The 16,600-nt window shown below is 31.8% G+C and overlaps 1 protein-coding gene across 1 annotated transcript; it reads left to right on the forward strand.

Annotated features, from left to right (window-relative positions):
* Window positions 1-4,987: 4,987 nt before the first annotated feature.
* LOC111717135 (alpha-(1,3)-fucosyltransferase C) lies at window positions 4,988-16,268 on the forward strand. Its single transcript, XM_023492643.1, has 11 exons — window positions 4,988-5,077; window positions 5,675-5,734; window positions 9,983-10,020; window positions 10,466-10,560; window positions 13,214-13,274; window positions 13,729-13,817; window positions 13,944-14,151; window positions 14,629-14,794; window positions 14,994-15,020; window positions 15,090-15,142; window positions 16,125-16,268. The coding sequence occupies exons 1-11, from the start codon at window positions 5,029-5,031 to the stop codon at window positions 16,251-16,253; spliced, it is 975 nt and encodes a 324-aa protein (XP_023348411.1). The 5' UTR covers window positions 4,988-5,028; the 3' UTR covers window positions 16,254-16,268.
* Window positions 16,269-16,600: the final 332 nt, after the last annotated feature.

Raw genomic sequence — 16,600 nt, forward strand, 5'->3', positions numbered from 1 at the left:
TAATGAAATCAATAAAAGGGCTCTCTAGATATAAGAGTAATAACACTAATTTCAACAAAAATGAATTTAGTACTTGGGTGGGCACTAATTAAACTAGTGGATATTAAAGAGCTTCAAAGATAAACCCTTAGCTCTTAAAGAAGATTTTAACCTCGACTCATCTGTGACTTCATGGTTGCAACTAATCAGTTTTTCCACCAGTCTGTTTGACTTAAGTTTCTAAACCCGCTGGCATAGAATCAGCAATGGGTCAGGCATATAGTAACTTGGGTTGAGGACCCAGAGTTTTCTGGCCAGGGAATTTAATAATGTGATTTTCCATGGTCTTTACATGAGGTGTGGGTATGGATGTTAATGTTTTCATTTTTTTGAAAATTGATCGTTTTTTATGAAAACGACAACTAAACAATCATTTTTAAAAGCAATCGTTTTTTAAAAAGTTTGTTTTTTAAAAATGGTCGTTTATAAAACGATTATTTTTCAAAACAATCATTTTTATAAAAATCGTTACAACCCTTTGTTAACAATGACCCTTTGTTAACACATGGTTCAAACTATAATAGATTGACTTTCTAAACAAAAGTGTATTTACAAAAGATATATGATTATAGAATAATGAAAGATTTATTATAAACTCCAATAACAAACAAATATACATATTCGTTAATACAAGAATAAAAACTTCAGATATTTTACAGCTCATAAAAATGCAATAATCTTCAATAAATACAAACTATTGTACTATATGAGAGAAAACAATAATTTCCCTTTGCAAAAGGACTTAATCTAGTTCATTCCGATCGAATATTAAGCAATGTACATTACAAATAACTTCATAATAATTAAAGATAACAAACGAATTTCAATACGAGGTTATTAGGGGAATTGAGCTGAGATAGAATTCCAACCAACTATTCAATCTTTCTCCACTTCTTGTATGGATGTTCGTCTTCAACTGCCTCTAGTACCTGTACAGGTTGACCAGCTCACTACTTTCGGGAATTTCTGATGCCTTCAAAATCCCCGTTGAATACCCTCACTCTGCATATCATGGCCCCATTTCAGCATCAAGTCAAACTAGACTTCCCGCCACACTATATACAACATAGAAAAATAGGGATAAATATTTCATTCCTTGCTTGTCCTCAAAAGGATCACAACTTTATGTATCTGTACAACACTAAGTTTTAATCTACACATTTAAAGAAAACAGCGTGCAAAATTCTGAAATAAGCTCATTTAATTGATATATATGCCTTTTTGTTCTCTGAATTGATCGATTAATGTCTCTCAGTAATTTGGTAGACATCATCAAAATCTGAATAAACATTGTATTCATCCAGAATCTTTTTGATCTGATCATCTTGAAGGCATTAAAGTCCCGAAAAGAGCATCAGCTTCAGTATTTGCTTTGCCTGAACTTTGTAGAATGTCAGATTCAAATAATGACAAGCACACTAACCATTGTGCAAATATTCCTCTGGCTTCCTTCAATCCTTGTAAGAAGGCAATAACTGTTGAATCTGTACTGATCAGGAACTTCCTAGCCCTGAGGACATGCACAAACTTCCTCATCCCTTGGATAACTGCATGGGAGGAAACCGGTGCTGGGTGGAATGGATAGATTTGCTAAAAAAGCCTATGAATCTCTCTTTCCCACCTTGGACCTGAGCTAATGTTCCTCCTGCTGCATTCTCAGAGAAATCAGTGTTCAAGATATTAGGTTCTTTAGAGTTGTAATCAGGGTAATATCTAATTGGTTTACTCAAAATAACTCTTTTAACTGCTTTATCCTGGTGATCTCATATGGGTTTAGGTTAAAAACCTTTTCATTCCTGTACTTGTTTAGTGGGAATACTACTTCCGTGTATTTAGGGATAAATTCACCAAATTTGAAAAAAAAATTGGGCAAACTGTTTCAAAATTTGTTTTTACTGGGTGCAAAAAAATATTTTTTGGGGGGCAAATGTGAGTGGAAACAGGGCATATTTTATGTCTGGGGGCATTTGTTAAATGGGGGCAACTTTATATTTTCTAGGGGCAATTTTATAATTAGGGGCAATCCAAGCAAAATTGTGGACTAGATGAAAATTTTGGGGGCAATTTTAAAATAATTGGTGGCAAATTGTGGGGAATTTGGAAATTTTATTTTTAATTTGTTAAAAAATTGTTTTAGATTATGATGCAGTTATGCCCTTTTTTCTTCAGAGAGTTATTTAACCATCTTGTCCCTGGATTTATGTATTTTAACATATCATGATAAACCAAAAAACACAGAAGTTTAGAAGTTTTAATTGAAAACATGCCTCATTTATATCTCATTTAGACAATTTTCAAATTGTAATAAATCAAATTTTGTTACATGCAAATTTTTAAAAGTTTGATCACCCATAATCCTTTCATGGGGTCACACAAGGTCCCATAAATATGAGGGTCTAATTAGTTCAGTCGTTTTGACGTTCATTGGATTCAAACACAGATTCATGGGGTGGGTATATATAAACTGTACAATCAGGTGGTTAAAATTGACCTGGTCTGAGATGGTCAATTTTGACCAGACAGAAAGAAAGGTAAAAAAGAGCAGTAAACATTAACTTTTTGCACTGGACGTAACTGTATCATATAACTAAAATAAAATGCCACTTTTCATAGAAATTAAAACAATATTTCACTGATTTATATCTGTTGGATCCAGAGGTTTCAGAATTTGAATCTCTCGCCATTGTTTCTAGCTTCTCTAGCACCTTATCAACCTGTAACATGCCTGCAACCTATAGGCAATACTCAGCATATCTGTAAGAAGGGCGGTAATATAACAGGACGACATTTGGCTTAAAAATGCTAAAAAATAAAAACGTAACCTGGTCAAAAATTGAATGTCTTGTCACTAATGGGTTAATAATTCAATACAACCTTTTATTGAGCTGGTGTAACAATGTGTGATTTTGTTGATCTTTTACGATCAGCGATTCAAGGATTTTTAGATCGCTGAGATCATAGCTACCTAGGGGTATCAATCCCCCCCCCCCTTTTCCATCCCTTGTACAGATCTAACGGATTTATTCGTGTTTATATGTGAATTCTATAAATAACCCAAGCCACGCGGAAAACCGAAGCCACGCCAATAGTTCCGTTATTCCAGAGGCCCGGGTGCTGGTGGGACGGCTGGCCAGCTCCAGTGGAACTAGGGTTAAAGCTCTAGCCTAGGATGGAGTGAAATCTGGGGAAGATAGTCAGTCGAAGACCAGCTCCCTAGTTAATAGGTTCCCCTGAAGATCTCCCATCACTCTGAACCATTCTCAATTCATTGATTCATATAGTATTTTCCTATAGTTTTGTATCATTGTAAATAATAATAAATTGTAAGAAAAACCGACTCGTCAAATATTAAATCATATGAGTAGTTGCATTGATTCATTTTTCTTTCATATGTAATACTAGCATTGAATAGATTAATATGTCACACAACACATTTTGATGAAATATGATATCTTCACAAAGTGAGTCCTATCTTTAGTAGCCTTGACTCAAGACACAGGGAGAAACAGACTAAACTGGGGTTTGGGTGAATGAGTCTCAACTGCAGTCTTGTTTCAAGACCTCTAGATGCAGGGGGGGGGCCTGAAGAAAGGGATGGGAAGCAGGATGCTCAAATATTCGCAAACATTTCAATGGATATTTCTCATGTTACAGAATATTGTTTGAAATTTAATATTTTTGGAAAACTGTGTGTCTTGGCCCGTCTTAAGGATGTCCTACATCTAGTTCAAGACACAGTCATTCCGGCAGGGATGTTTATTAACTGAAAAAAAAAACAATCCAAACAATTTGTATTAATAAATATGAAAATTGAGAAACTGCTTTGATTATTTTTTTTATAGTTACAAATAAATGTGTATATGAGATTTATTGTATAGAAGATGGCACCTTCTTTTAAAGACATCTTTTACTCAATTTGGCATTAATGAGACCAAGTTTTCCATGGGATGTTAGGTACTTTCCAAAAGGATTTTTCCCAAGTTGCAGCTTTCCAAGGGTATTTTCCCAAGTGCCAACTTGCTAAATATGCGATTTCCCAAGCAGCAACTTCCCAAGTCTGTCCTAGTCTTATCGCTCAGCCCCAAGCATGCTCTAGATGTGGCAATAGCCCCCTAGCACATCCTAGCTGAAATGTTCAATCACCATTGCAGCCTACAGCATCTCATAGGAGCTAACATAACTTTTGGCAAGTTGTCTCTTGGGAAATTGCATATTTGGGAAGTTGCCACTTGGGAAATTGTCCCTTGGGAAGTTGCTGTTAGGAAAATACCTTTTTAAAAGTACACCATGGTCTCAAGGCTGACGTTTCTCCAAAATCTCTTCAGTAGCTTTTCCAGAGAGTTAGGAGTCCATTCCTCCTTCCCCCAAAAGATATACTGAAGGTCCTGGAGCCACTGGAGGCTTGTTACAGCTGTATCACAGCTAGATACATCCTGCACAAATGTCTTTTTCGACTTCATCTAAGGACTCTTTTAATAAGTGATAGGTCTTTCAGAGACCACTAGGTCCATCATAAATGTGTGTTTACATCAAAACCTGTTTAGTAAGTGCAAATAGAAAAATAATTCATCAATTATTTGCTGATCACATGTTTTTCATAATATTTATATCAAAAAAGTCTGATGCATTTTTTTCTTTACACCCTATATCAATTATCATTGTTAATAATGTACCACCATGCATAAGGTGTAGTATGCTGATTGCTGTATGATACAGGTTAAGAGGTTGATAAGGCACCATTGCGAAGAATTAGTAGATAAATATAAAAACAAACAGTAATTTAAAGAAGTCAAATTTCAGAAAAGAATCTACAAATTTTTACAAGTTCTTTTGATACTTTAAGATATATATGAAATGTACTTGGTTTGGACAAGTATGTTTGTTTTAAAAAATTTTGAAGTGCTTTTAAACACTCCATTTCAATTGAAAGCATCAATTGGTGATTCAAAATTCACACTGAGAGAAAACACTTATTTTTCAGAGACAAGTATGAAAAAATGGGGAAGCAAAATATTAATACTTAATCTATCAGTTTTTGGTAAGTTAGAAAAAGAGTGTACTATAGCCTTCTGAAAAAAATATTTTTAAGATTTTATCAAAAAAAATATGCTGGTAAGAAAAGTGTATTTTATCTAAAAAAATAGTTAGGTAGGTTTAGCTAGGTAGATTCAGTTGGATGTATTAGATAATCCCATTTTTTTTCTATTTAAGTTTTTATTTCTGACACGCTTTTTTCAAGTAAAACATTTTCATATAAACAGAGAACCTGTTTCTTTACAATTTCTCTCTGTTTCCATATTTATGGACATCAATGCTGCTTGAAAAATGATTGTTTAGTTTTTCGTTTTTTTATGTCCTTAACAAAACAATCCGTTTGTTTTTATCAGAAAACTAAAAACATTACATCCCTAGCTGTGCCCATTGCCCGGGTTTTTTAGACAAGAAAATTTAATTCCCACTAACTAAAATAAAAATGTGTGGAATTGGCGTCAGAAATAGTGTTGCCCTTGATACAATCTATTTAGTGGTTTACTTACCAACATTACAAGAACATAAGCCAGATAAGGAATATAAATATTTATGAAAATAAAATGTTTAACATGCTTTCAAATGGTTTGATTCTGAATTTATTTAGGATTCTTTTTGGTATTGATTAACTACCCACTTCAAGAGCCTGGGACAAATAAGAAACCAGGAATATGTCAAAGATTGAAGTTTCAAGTCTTAAATTTAGGATTCAAATTCATCTAAATCTTAAAAAATAAAAAAATGAAACACAATCATCTACTTTTTTATGATTTCAAATTGTGTTCCATAAAGTCTAAGAAGAAAGGTGTACCTAGAAAAATGCTACACTTAAAAAACACTTCATTCTTAAAATGTATCAGATAAAATGAGAGTAAAGAAAAAAATCCTACTCTATCATTTATATTATTGCATGTTTAAAAGTTAAAAATAGAAAATTTTAACAATTATTTAGTTTTTTGTCAAATTAAACAACTTCAATTAGTAATAAAATATAAAAAATAGAGGGAGTGACAGCAATTATCAAAAATGTCAAAAATAGGAATTTCCCAAATGCCTACAAATATTTGAGTGTGGTATATTTTTAAAGATTTTGGAAATTTCTCAAATAACCGGATATTTCCAAGATACCCAGGCATTTGGGGCATTCCTGAGGAATTTCCCGAATACCCAGACATTTGGGGAATTTCCCAAATGCCTAGGTTTTTGGGAGACTCCCCAAATATCCAGTCATTTGAGAAGTTTCCAAAATCTTTAAAATGTACCACCCTCAAATACCTATAGGAATTTGGGGAATTTCCCAAATGCCTGGGTATCTGGGAAATTTCCCAAATACCTACAGATATTTCAGGGTGGTATATTTTTAAGATTTTGGAAATTTCCCAAATGCATGAGTATCTGGGAAATTTTCCAAATGCCTGGGTATCTGGGAAATTTCCCAAATGTCTGGGTATCTGGGAAGTTTCCAAAATGCCTGGGTATTATGGAAATTTCCCAAATATCCAGTCATTTGAGAAATGTCTAAAATCTTAAAAAAATACCACCATCAGATACCTATGAGAATTTGGGTAATTTCCCAAATGCCTGGGTATCTGGGAAATTTCCCAAATGCCTATTTAAAAAAATGTAAATGTCGTGTCATGAAGTATAATCACGTCCAATCCAGGTATATATATACTAGGGATTTCTGGATCCACATTTTACTCCCATGTGATTGGTTAGGGCATATGTAAAATCTTCACCTTAGATAGAGTTGGTCATTGTTCAGCTTTTTATTGATAAGGTAAATCCATATACAGTTAATCTAGGTTTAATCTGCTCTCTATGGAATTCGGAAAACCTTGGTTTACCTACTCCTGTTCAGGATCTGTCTTCCTCAACCTCAAAGGCTCAAATATATCTCTTAACAATCTCTTAACAACAGCTTCCACATTTACTGCTGGTCCATTCGCTGCTTCTATTGTAATACTAGTTACTACAGAGATGTTTCTTCTTTTGTTCTTTAATGCTTTCTTTACTAACAGAGCTGATCCCAAAGTCTCTACTACTCTGGCTGCTTCCACTATCTGAGATGCATTCCCAGCTGCTTCTTTTGCTGGATTGACAACAGGTCTGCAAAGAGCTTTCTATAGAGAGCAGTGTCTCCTGTATCAAGATTTCTTATTCCTCAACTGCTATTTCAACAGATCTGTGAAGAGCTGCCTGTAAAAAACAGTGTCTCCTCTCTCAAGATTATCTAATTTTTCAGCTGCTTCTACAACAGATCTGTGAAGAGATGTATTTAAAGAGCAGCATCTCCTGTCTAAAGATTACATTGTTCTTCAGCTGCTTCTGAAACAGATCTGTGAAGAGCTGTTCTGTATGAAGCTGTGTCCTAAATATTTTAGTCCTCCTTTATATTCTGGATTGTCCAAGTTTTCTTGCGTGTCATGGATATCCTAGTTCTCCTGTGTGCCTTGAATATCTTAGTGCTCCTGTTTGCCCTGGAAATCCTATTTCTCCTGTGTACAAACACTCTAGCTGCTCCAAGTCTCCAGTAGCTTTGTTCATAGAACCAGCTTGAGAATATATCTTGTTCTGTAGTTTTACTGCCTGGTTTGAAGTTGGACTTGTTTGCCCTGGACATCCTAGTTCTCCTGTATGTCATGCATGTCCTAACTGCTTCTAATCTCCAGTGGCTCTGTTCATAGAACCAGCTGTAGAACATATCCTGGTCTGTGGTTGGACTAGCTGGTCGGTAGTCGGACTGGCTGGTTTGTTATAGTTGCTGCAGAACACCAACAAGATTGGTTCCTTGCAAAGGGTAATCTGGAGAGGATAGGGCAGCATCTGATATCCTCAGTGCTGCTGAGGATTCAAAGGATGCATTGCATATTCCTTTATGATGAAGGGAAAGGAGTAACCATGCTTTAAATACTAAATTATTGTAAAACTATAATTTCTATAATTTAAGAATAAATTAACTTTTATGTGTACTATGTTTTTTTTTTATAAATTGGCAAATATATACATTAATTACATATATAGAGAAAATATATTTACATACAGAGAACAACATCCTGCATTAAAGTTGCTTGTCCACATGACTTCCTAGCATTGCATGTTTTATGCAAATATTTCATCTGCATATACATCTTATTTATTCTCCCTGCTTTAGAACCTTCAAACCATCTGCCACATATAGATTTACAAGCGTACTGAAGACTTCTTTTTTAAAACAATATAGAGATTTTCTAGCTCCAAATTAAACTGATTTTCTTGTAAATAATTGTTGATAAAAATTGATTTTGCAAAAACTCTTCCAATATGCATTCTGCACCCCTTTTCTATCCAAAGAATCAGTTTTGTCAATTACCACTATGTCAACTGGCTTAAATTTACCCGGAGAATAGGAATAAAGGGAAAGGAAATGGCATTGGTCTGGCATGAGAAAGCCAGTCACACTGTTTTGCAGACAAGTTCGATAAACTTTACACACACTCTTTTGGAACAGACACACAACATGACTGCAGTCAAGAAAATTGCAGAACAATGTTGTCAATTATTATTAAGCTTGAATAACAACTAGTTTATTGTAATCTTTAATCAAATTATATTCTTCACATGAAAATTTGGCTTATAGTGTTGACTTAAATTATATACTACATGTATATTTAACTTATTTTTAAATAAATAATTAAAAAAACAAATATACTCTCCTATACTGTACAAATACTGAGATTCGTAGGTACTCTATATACCTACAGTTAAAGTTGTTAATCGTATTTGAAAACGATCGTTAAACCATTGTTTTTGTTTAGTTTTCCAATCATTTTCAAAAACAATAGTTTTGTTTTTGGGAATAAACGATTGTTTTCAAAAAAATCCACTCATTTTGAACTTTTAGTAAACCTATAACACTCGTTTTTCAAAATGATCTCTTTTTTTTAAAACGATTTGCGACCGTTTTTTATATGATTGTTTTTTTAAAAACAATTGCTTTTGAAAAAAGTTTTTTTTGAAAAAAAAAATTTATTGACAATTATGTTAAAGATCGTTAATGAAGCTGTGACACTATATACACAGAGAGATATAAGAATTAATAATTTACAACCCCCTTACCCCGCCTCACATCCCTAAACAGCTTTGTAACTCTTCCCTTTTAACATAAAAAAAGTAATAATCTTTAAAAATAAATCATTTTATCATCAAAAGTTCAAACTTAATATAATGCAAAATAATAGAGTAGTGTTTTTCTTTAATAGAGTTTTATCTGGTATTAGTGTAGCATTTGATGTAGTATATGTAGGGCTGGGAATGTTCCGACTTTTTTGAAATTGTTCTGTTCTGTTCTAAAACAAGGGCCTTTAGCTAGATCGTTCTGTTCTTGTTCCTCTTTTTCCAATCATTTTGTTCTTGTTCTGTTCCGTTCCGTTCTTGGTATTCTTAAGGGATTTCATTCCCATTCAGTTCTTAGTCAAGAACATTTTCATCCCCCCTTCCTTAGAAAAATATTCTAAAATTTCATTATCAATATTTCAACAAAATTAAAAAGATATATAATATAATACAATTTCTTACAACCTGATTAAAAAATTGAAATAAAAAATCTAAATATTTCTAGATGATTTAGAACACATTCCTGATTTTAAATGCGTTCCAACTTAGAAGGCATTCTTGATAAAAATGATTGAATTCCTGATTTTAACGTTCTTTTCAAGCAATTTCCGTTTTTTTACTAATCGTTCCAATGGGATCCTTCTTGATCATTCCCCAGGAACCATGCCCAGCCCTAGGTATACATTTTATTTATTGGCATGAAATATTTTTATGTAGTGTTTTTTAGTGTAATTAGAAGCAATTATAATATTTAAAGCATTATTTGTTAGCTTCAATAGCAAAGTTTTCTTTGAATTATAGAACTTTGAAATGTTTTCAGTAACGCAGAAGCCAAAATATATACTGTACTATAGTCAGGTGGAAGAATAAATAGTAAATACCATATTAAGATCACTAAAGATTTCTAAAGCTATCATGTATTTTTCCAAGCTGTGCAATTTACATAAAAAATCCTGTGGCCAAATTATTATTTTTTTTTGGAATGAAAATTATTTAAATTTGTTTTTTGAAGAGATAAATAAATTGCCCTGAAGTGCAGAACAGTTATCACACTGATCATAAAATATTTGTTTTTGTGCTCACTGGATACATAAATAAACTCAAAATCAAATGTTTATGTATAATGTAAAAAAGCAACATGTTACAAATTCTTTCATGTAACAATTGTCAACATATTTGCTCCAATTATGGTTGCTTAAAACATGAATGTTGATATTGTTAGCAACTGCTTTTGAATACTTTGAATCTAAAATAAGAAAAGAAATATAAAACTTAAAGGAAAAAATATTTTAATTTATATTAGTTTTGGTCCTCAGACAATTTTGGCCATGGATATGGAATGAACCCTTTTGTAGCAAACAATTGCTCAGTGAATAATTGTTTTATTACAAATAACAGGTTATAACCTCTCGAATATTTTATTAATTTTTATGAACACCCCTTTAAAACAAAAATCATTTGACTCATGCTGAGGTTTAGTCTAATCCAACCCTACTTAAAGATGTTATATTTTCAGTTTAAGAAAAACAACCTTCCATTGTATAAAATTAAGCCTAATGACATCTGGTCTACCCAAAAACAGTCTGGAAGAGGGGTCCAAGGGATCCCTCACTCTATTTCCATATTGTAATACAAATAGCTATAACATTTGATACATTTTGAAAAGTCCTTGGGCTCTGTTTTAATTAGCTGCAAATGAATTTGCAAATTTGCCAGGCCACTGTGCAAAATCTATGCAAATTTGCTTTCCAAAAATTGTGCAATCTGTTTTCTTTTGTTCAAGCCATAAAAAGTTGAAATCCAAAGACAGGAAGTAGGTCTAAATAAAGAATTAGTCAGGTAAAGGTAAAATAAGGCATTCAGGCAGTATGCTCAGATTTGAGCCTTAATTGAGGGGCATATTTGAAGAGAATGGAATATATTAGAGTGGAATTCAAAAGATCCCTATGCATGAATTTTGTCAGTCCCTTTCAGTCTGAAAGGGAGTTCAGAGAGTACAATTCACGTAAATGTAAATTATATGCAGTACATCACACTGATACAGTATGATCCCTGGACATATCAATTCCAATTTGTTTTATAAAATTGTTTAATAACTTTAAACGTGTGTATTTTCAATAGGTGAATTAAATTCATAATATTATTAAACATGAAAATGTAAAAATCGAAGAAGCCTTCCAACTTTAACCCTATCTCTGCTGAGTGCTTGAAAACCAGGAAATGCTGGTCTGGATCAATTTGACCCCCCCCCCCCCTAAATCCCATGTTTGATGTCCAAATATGACAAATGATACATCATTAAAAAGCTCTTGTGCTCTACTTTTAGAATCTGCAAAAAAATTTGCAAATTTGCAAAAATTGAATTGTTTATTGCAAAATCCAGTTCAACAGTAAAAATGTTTGCAAAAATAAATTTGTCCAAAAAATAAAAAATTATACAGTTTTGAAAAGCCCTTGACCATGCCATTTCAAATATGCAAAATTTTTTGCAAAGTTTTAAATAACCTGAGTTTTAATCAAGAAAAACTAAAAATGTGCAAATTTCCTTTGACAGGTTGTTTCGAAAAAATTTGCAAGTTTTTTTTTCGCAAAACTTGTGCAATTCTTTTTCTCATGTCGAAGGCTTTCCAAAAAGCAAAATTTTATCAAAATCTGACAAGTAGAAGTGGGTAAAAACAAAGATTTAGTTTGTTACAGGAAAAAGCAATCATTCAGGCATGTGCCTGAGTATTAAAGCCCGGTTTTAGGCCTAAAAGGAGGGCTTTGGGTATGTAGGAAAAGTCAGAAAATTTCAACAGCCTCAGACCAATACTTTTTGAGTTATGTAAAAAAGCTACAGGGGTGGGGGGTCAAATTAACCCCCCCAGCAGGTATAGGGTTAATAATAAAGATTTCTCTCTGATTTTTGCACCCAGAGTTGAATTGTGATCTAGTTTTGAATCAAACAACAAAATGTGGGATTTTTTCCAGCATTTTTCAGGCATTTTTTAAAAAATGGGCCCATGTTTACTTTACCAATTATTCTGTAAAAACATGATTTGATAAAGATGATTTCTTGGAACTAATTTCTTTTGTAGATTTTCCCAAAAAGGTTTTTAAAATTTTCAATTTAAAAAAAAATATTGGATTTATTTTAATTTGATAAAAATCATAGTATGTAAAAATCAAACACACACATAACTAAGAAAACCATTCTTAATAAATATGATAATGATTTATCTACAATACTTTCTTACATTTAAGTTAAACGATGAATCACTGAGCTTAGAATAAAGGATCATTATATAAACATTTGTAAACTTTGAAAAAAATAGATTAATGAACTATATAAATCATTTAAAAAAAAATTGAAAACATCAATACTTAAATTGATGACTTTAGACACCCACCCAGATGGCCCTATCAAAAAGTTTTTGGAAAAATGGCCAAAAAATGCAAGAAAAATGGGGGGGAAAATTGTTTTTATTCAAGCATTATGCTTCCTTTGGGCAAAGGCCATTAGGATAGACATTTTGTGTGCCATTTAACTTCCTCATTCTTAACTATAATATTTTGGTATCTTGAGTATTTCAAAAATATTGGTTTTACTGTATTATTACCTCAAATTATAAAATATTTTTTTTACTAAATAATAACATCAAATTGATTTAACTAGGGAATGCATAACAGGCAATCAGAGAATTGATTTAAAGAAAACAAAATAATTTTAAGAAAACTTTTCTATAAAATGATGTTCCAGGGCCCAAAAGTTTAAATTGCACAAATGTGTTCAGTTAACCAATAGTATGCAAACAAAATGGCCGTTTTACACTTTTTTAAAGTAAATTCCACTCTAATAGATTCTATTCTCTTTAGTTGTACAGCCTCAGACCAATAATTTTAGAGTAATCTACAAAAAAGTTAGGGGGGGGGGGTACCAGGGACCCCCTTCTCCCGAAATAGGGTTTGTTGTTTGAATAGTTTTTAGTATTTAAATTCAAGTAGGGCTTTCAATCACTGTTTACGGGAATTTGGCCAAAACTACTGAACAGCAAATGATTCTATTCTGAAGGTCCTTACTGCCTGAGATTGAAGATTTTGATATGATAATATTTTACACTGGTCGTGGAGAGGTATCCTATTTTACTTACAGGGGTTTAAGTATAACTGAACATGATGATTCAGAGCTGAAAACTTTAGAATCCTTAATCCCGATCAGTTAATTAATCTATAGATTAATAACAAGAAGAGAACAAGCAAAATTTAACCTAGAGATAGAGAAAAAGAGTAGAAAAAGCATTAATCTCGATATCAACCATTCAAAAGTTCCCAGCTCAGATCATCTTTGATCTTTCATACCTTTCTCATAAAGTGGCATGTTTTTCATAAATAAATTTTCTATAGATTTACTAACTAAATATAAATTTATTTATTAGCATACTAAAAATTCTATAAAATTATGACAGTTACAATATTCAAATAAATAGGAAAATCACAATAATTCTCTTTAAAGCTGGATATTAATTTATTGCTATTTGTTAAATTATTTTTTTGGGGAAAATAAACAATAATGTTTCTAACATTAAGGTTCCAAAAAAAAGAAGTCCAAAACAATTTTATGTCTACTTCAGTCTGGAGGCCCCCCCACAATCTGGCATTAATGGTTATGCAGAAAGGTATAATTATCATTTAAAAATTGGTTTTCCAGGATCAATTGGAAGGGGGGGGGGAAGGTGGTATTTAGGATATTTTTTTTAATTTATACTACTACTCAGAAATAAATATTGCCTATTTTTAATTAGGTATAAGTCATTTTTTAATTTAACAATGACGTACAGAAGAGATTCAGATATCTTTTTACCCTATGGAGAACTGCAATCTGGAGATTATGTCTCTACTATAAAAAACAAGTTAAAAGAAACCAGTTCTAGACTTACAGATGACAGAAAGCTTGTCGCATGGGTTGTATCTCATTGTGAAACACAATCAAAACGGGAAAAATATGTTCAGGTAAATTAAATTGTGCATTAATATGAAGTATTAAATTGGTACTAAATGGTAATTTTCAGCTGTTGTAAATGTGTTAAAGTAACAGAATAAAACATTTTAAGGTTTATTGAATGGCATATGGAATGGCAACTACCCTCACTTCCCTAACTACTGTCTAGCTACATCTGTTTCAAAAAATTTGCTTTGTTTTGAGATTTTTTTCATCACTAACAAAAAGAAATGAATGTTTTCAAAAGAAGGCAATTTATTGCCTAATTTTTGAGCCTAAAATATCTAATCTTAAACCAAAATTAAAGTTTTGGCAAAGGTAGTCACTTATTTAATGACTTTTTGAGATTTGAACCATGCAACATTCATAACCATATTTGAAAAGTGTTTTTAAAAGAAATTCCTATTCATAATTTGAAAAAAAAAAACTATTGTTCTTGCTAATTAAGACCATCATAACAAATTTATATGAATACATTTAATTAACAGAAAATGAAAAACTGGATTCCCATTGATCAATATGGTAAATGTACCGCTGGGGGAGACTGTGATAACACTTGTTACATGAATCTTGGAACTAAATACAAGTTTTATCTCTCATTTGAAAATTCACTGTGCAAGGATTATGTGACAGAAAAGCTTTGGCGGATATTAGGAAAATATTTAAATTACTTTTGGAAATAGATAATTTAAATAATTGGTATTTTTCAGAGAAGCAACTTCTTTAAGTTTATTAACTCCATTCTTTGGAAACATAAATTTTTAAAAAATCTAAACCTTTAAAATATAGTACTTTTCTGAGACAAGAAAGAGATTAATAAAATCAAAGTTTTACTTTTAAATATTGAATTTAGAGCAAGACATGATTCCTGTTGTGTTAGGTAAATTGTTTATTTTAAATACCATATCAGTTTTTGAACTTTTCTGATTGCACAGCAAATTATTTACAGGATCTGCGAATTATACTGATGTGGCCCCTCCGCATTCTTTTATTAATGTTCAGGAATAATAAAGAATCAAGAAACTATAATTTTTATCATATATTTTTTATTTTTTAATTTTTATTTACATTTTTACAACATTGTCATAAATCCATACTTTTTGGGGTAAGGAAGAGTAACTTTTATAACTCTCTTAAAAGTATAAAGCTTGACGCTATAATCTCTATGTTGAACCGTATTCCCGGATGAATGGAAAAAGTTCAGAGAGAGTACCATACCTGCATCAAATATTGCATAATTTTTGGTAATTGAGAAAATAAAAATGCACATTATTGGCGTAAATTTGTACAATAATATTATGTAACGCTTAAATTGCGCTCCTTTTGCGCAATTTGGCTAGCTGGGTATCATTTCCTGCAACTAGGTTTTCTGGTTGCCCACAAAGAAAGAGACAAGAAGATGGACTTTTCTAATACAAAATTATATAGACCGAAAGTTAGATTAAATTTTCATAATAAGAATTATATTTTCTACAGGTTAGCAGGCAAAGGACTTTTTTTCTGCCTTGTTGCAGAGACTTTATCTTTACATTAAAACATTGAATGATGAATACCCTGAAAAAGTTGAATTTGGAAATAATGTTCAAACTGAGATATCATCCTGTTTCCTGGTAGCACTGTAATTGCTAATTTTTAAATGTTTAACTGGTATTTTTGGTTGTCAATATACATTGAGGCCCTTATTATAGGAATATTTTGTAAAAAAATGTACTTATTACTAAGAAAAATTGTACATTTAAACTACTGAAGGTGGAAAACAGTTGATTCATAGGTCGTTTTAGGCTTAAGCTTTAAGCTGGTCCTAAAATTTTTTTTAAAGAAAAAATTGTTTGTTAAATTTTTAATATATTTTTTAGATGGTTTTTCTGAATATTATATGAATTTTTATCAACAGATGGGTTTGTTGAAACTGATAGGTTAAAACAATCATTTTATTTTTCATAGCCATACATAGTCAAAAGTTAAAATTCTTTATTCCTCTTAGGATTTTAAGTCCCCTGAAGAGTTGGCTAAATATCTTCTAAAACTTGAAAAAAACCAGAAGGTTATATTCCTTACTGAGGGTGAAGAAATCAGCCAATCACCCACCGGAGTTCACTACGTTTTTGCTTAAAAAAATATTGCAATAAAAAAAACTTAAAAATCGTCCACAGGGTTCTGCATTGACAATTTAATATTGGAGACATCACCTTAAGGCCAAAAAAAAAATATTTCAAAAAATTAAATATGATACATCATTTTCTTCAAAAATTTCATGCTGAATTCAGAAATGATGGACAAAAAATAATACTTCATTCTGGTTTTTTACTTGTGAATGTTTTTGATGAGTTTTTTAAATCTTACTGGTGCTATGGAAATGCCTCAACACGGAAACGGACCCAAAACTGAGTTTGGGTCCATTTCCTTCTTTTTCAAGAATTATCGGAAATCCCTCAAAAACTAAAAAGTGTTGAGGGATTT

Source organism: Eurytemora carolleeae, unplaced genomic scaffold, assembly GCF_000591075.1.
Source record: "Eurytemora carolleeae unplaced genomic scaffold, Eaff_2.0 scaffold2396, whole genome shotgun sequence".
Taxonomy (NCBI): domain Eukaryota; kingdom Metazoa; phylum Arthropoda; class Copepoda; order Calanoida; family Temoridae; genus Eurytemora; species Eurytemora carolleeae.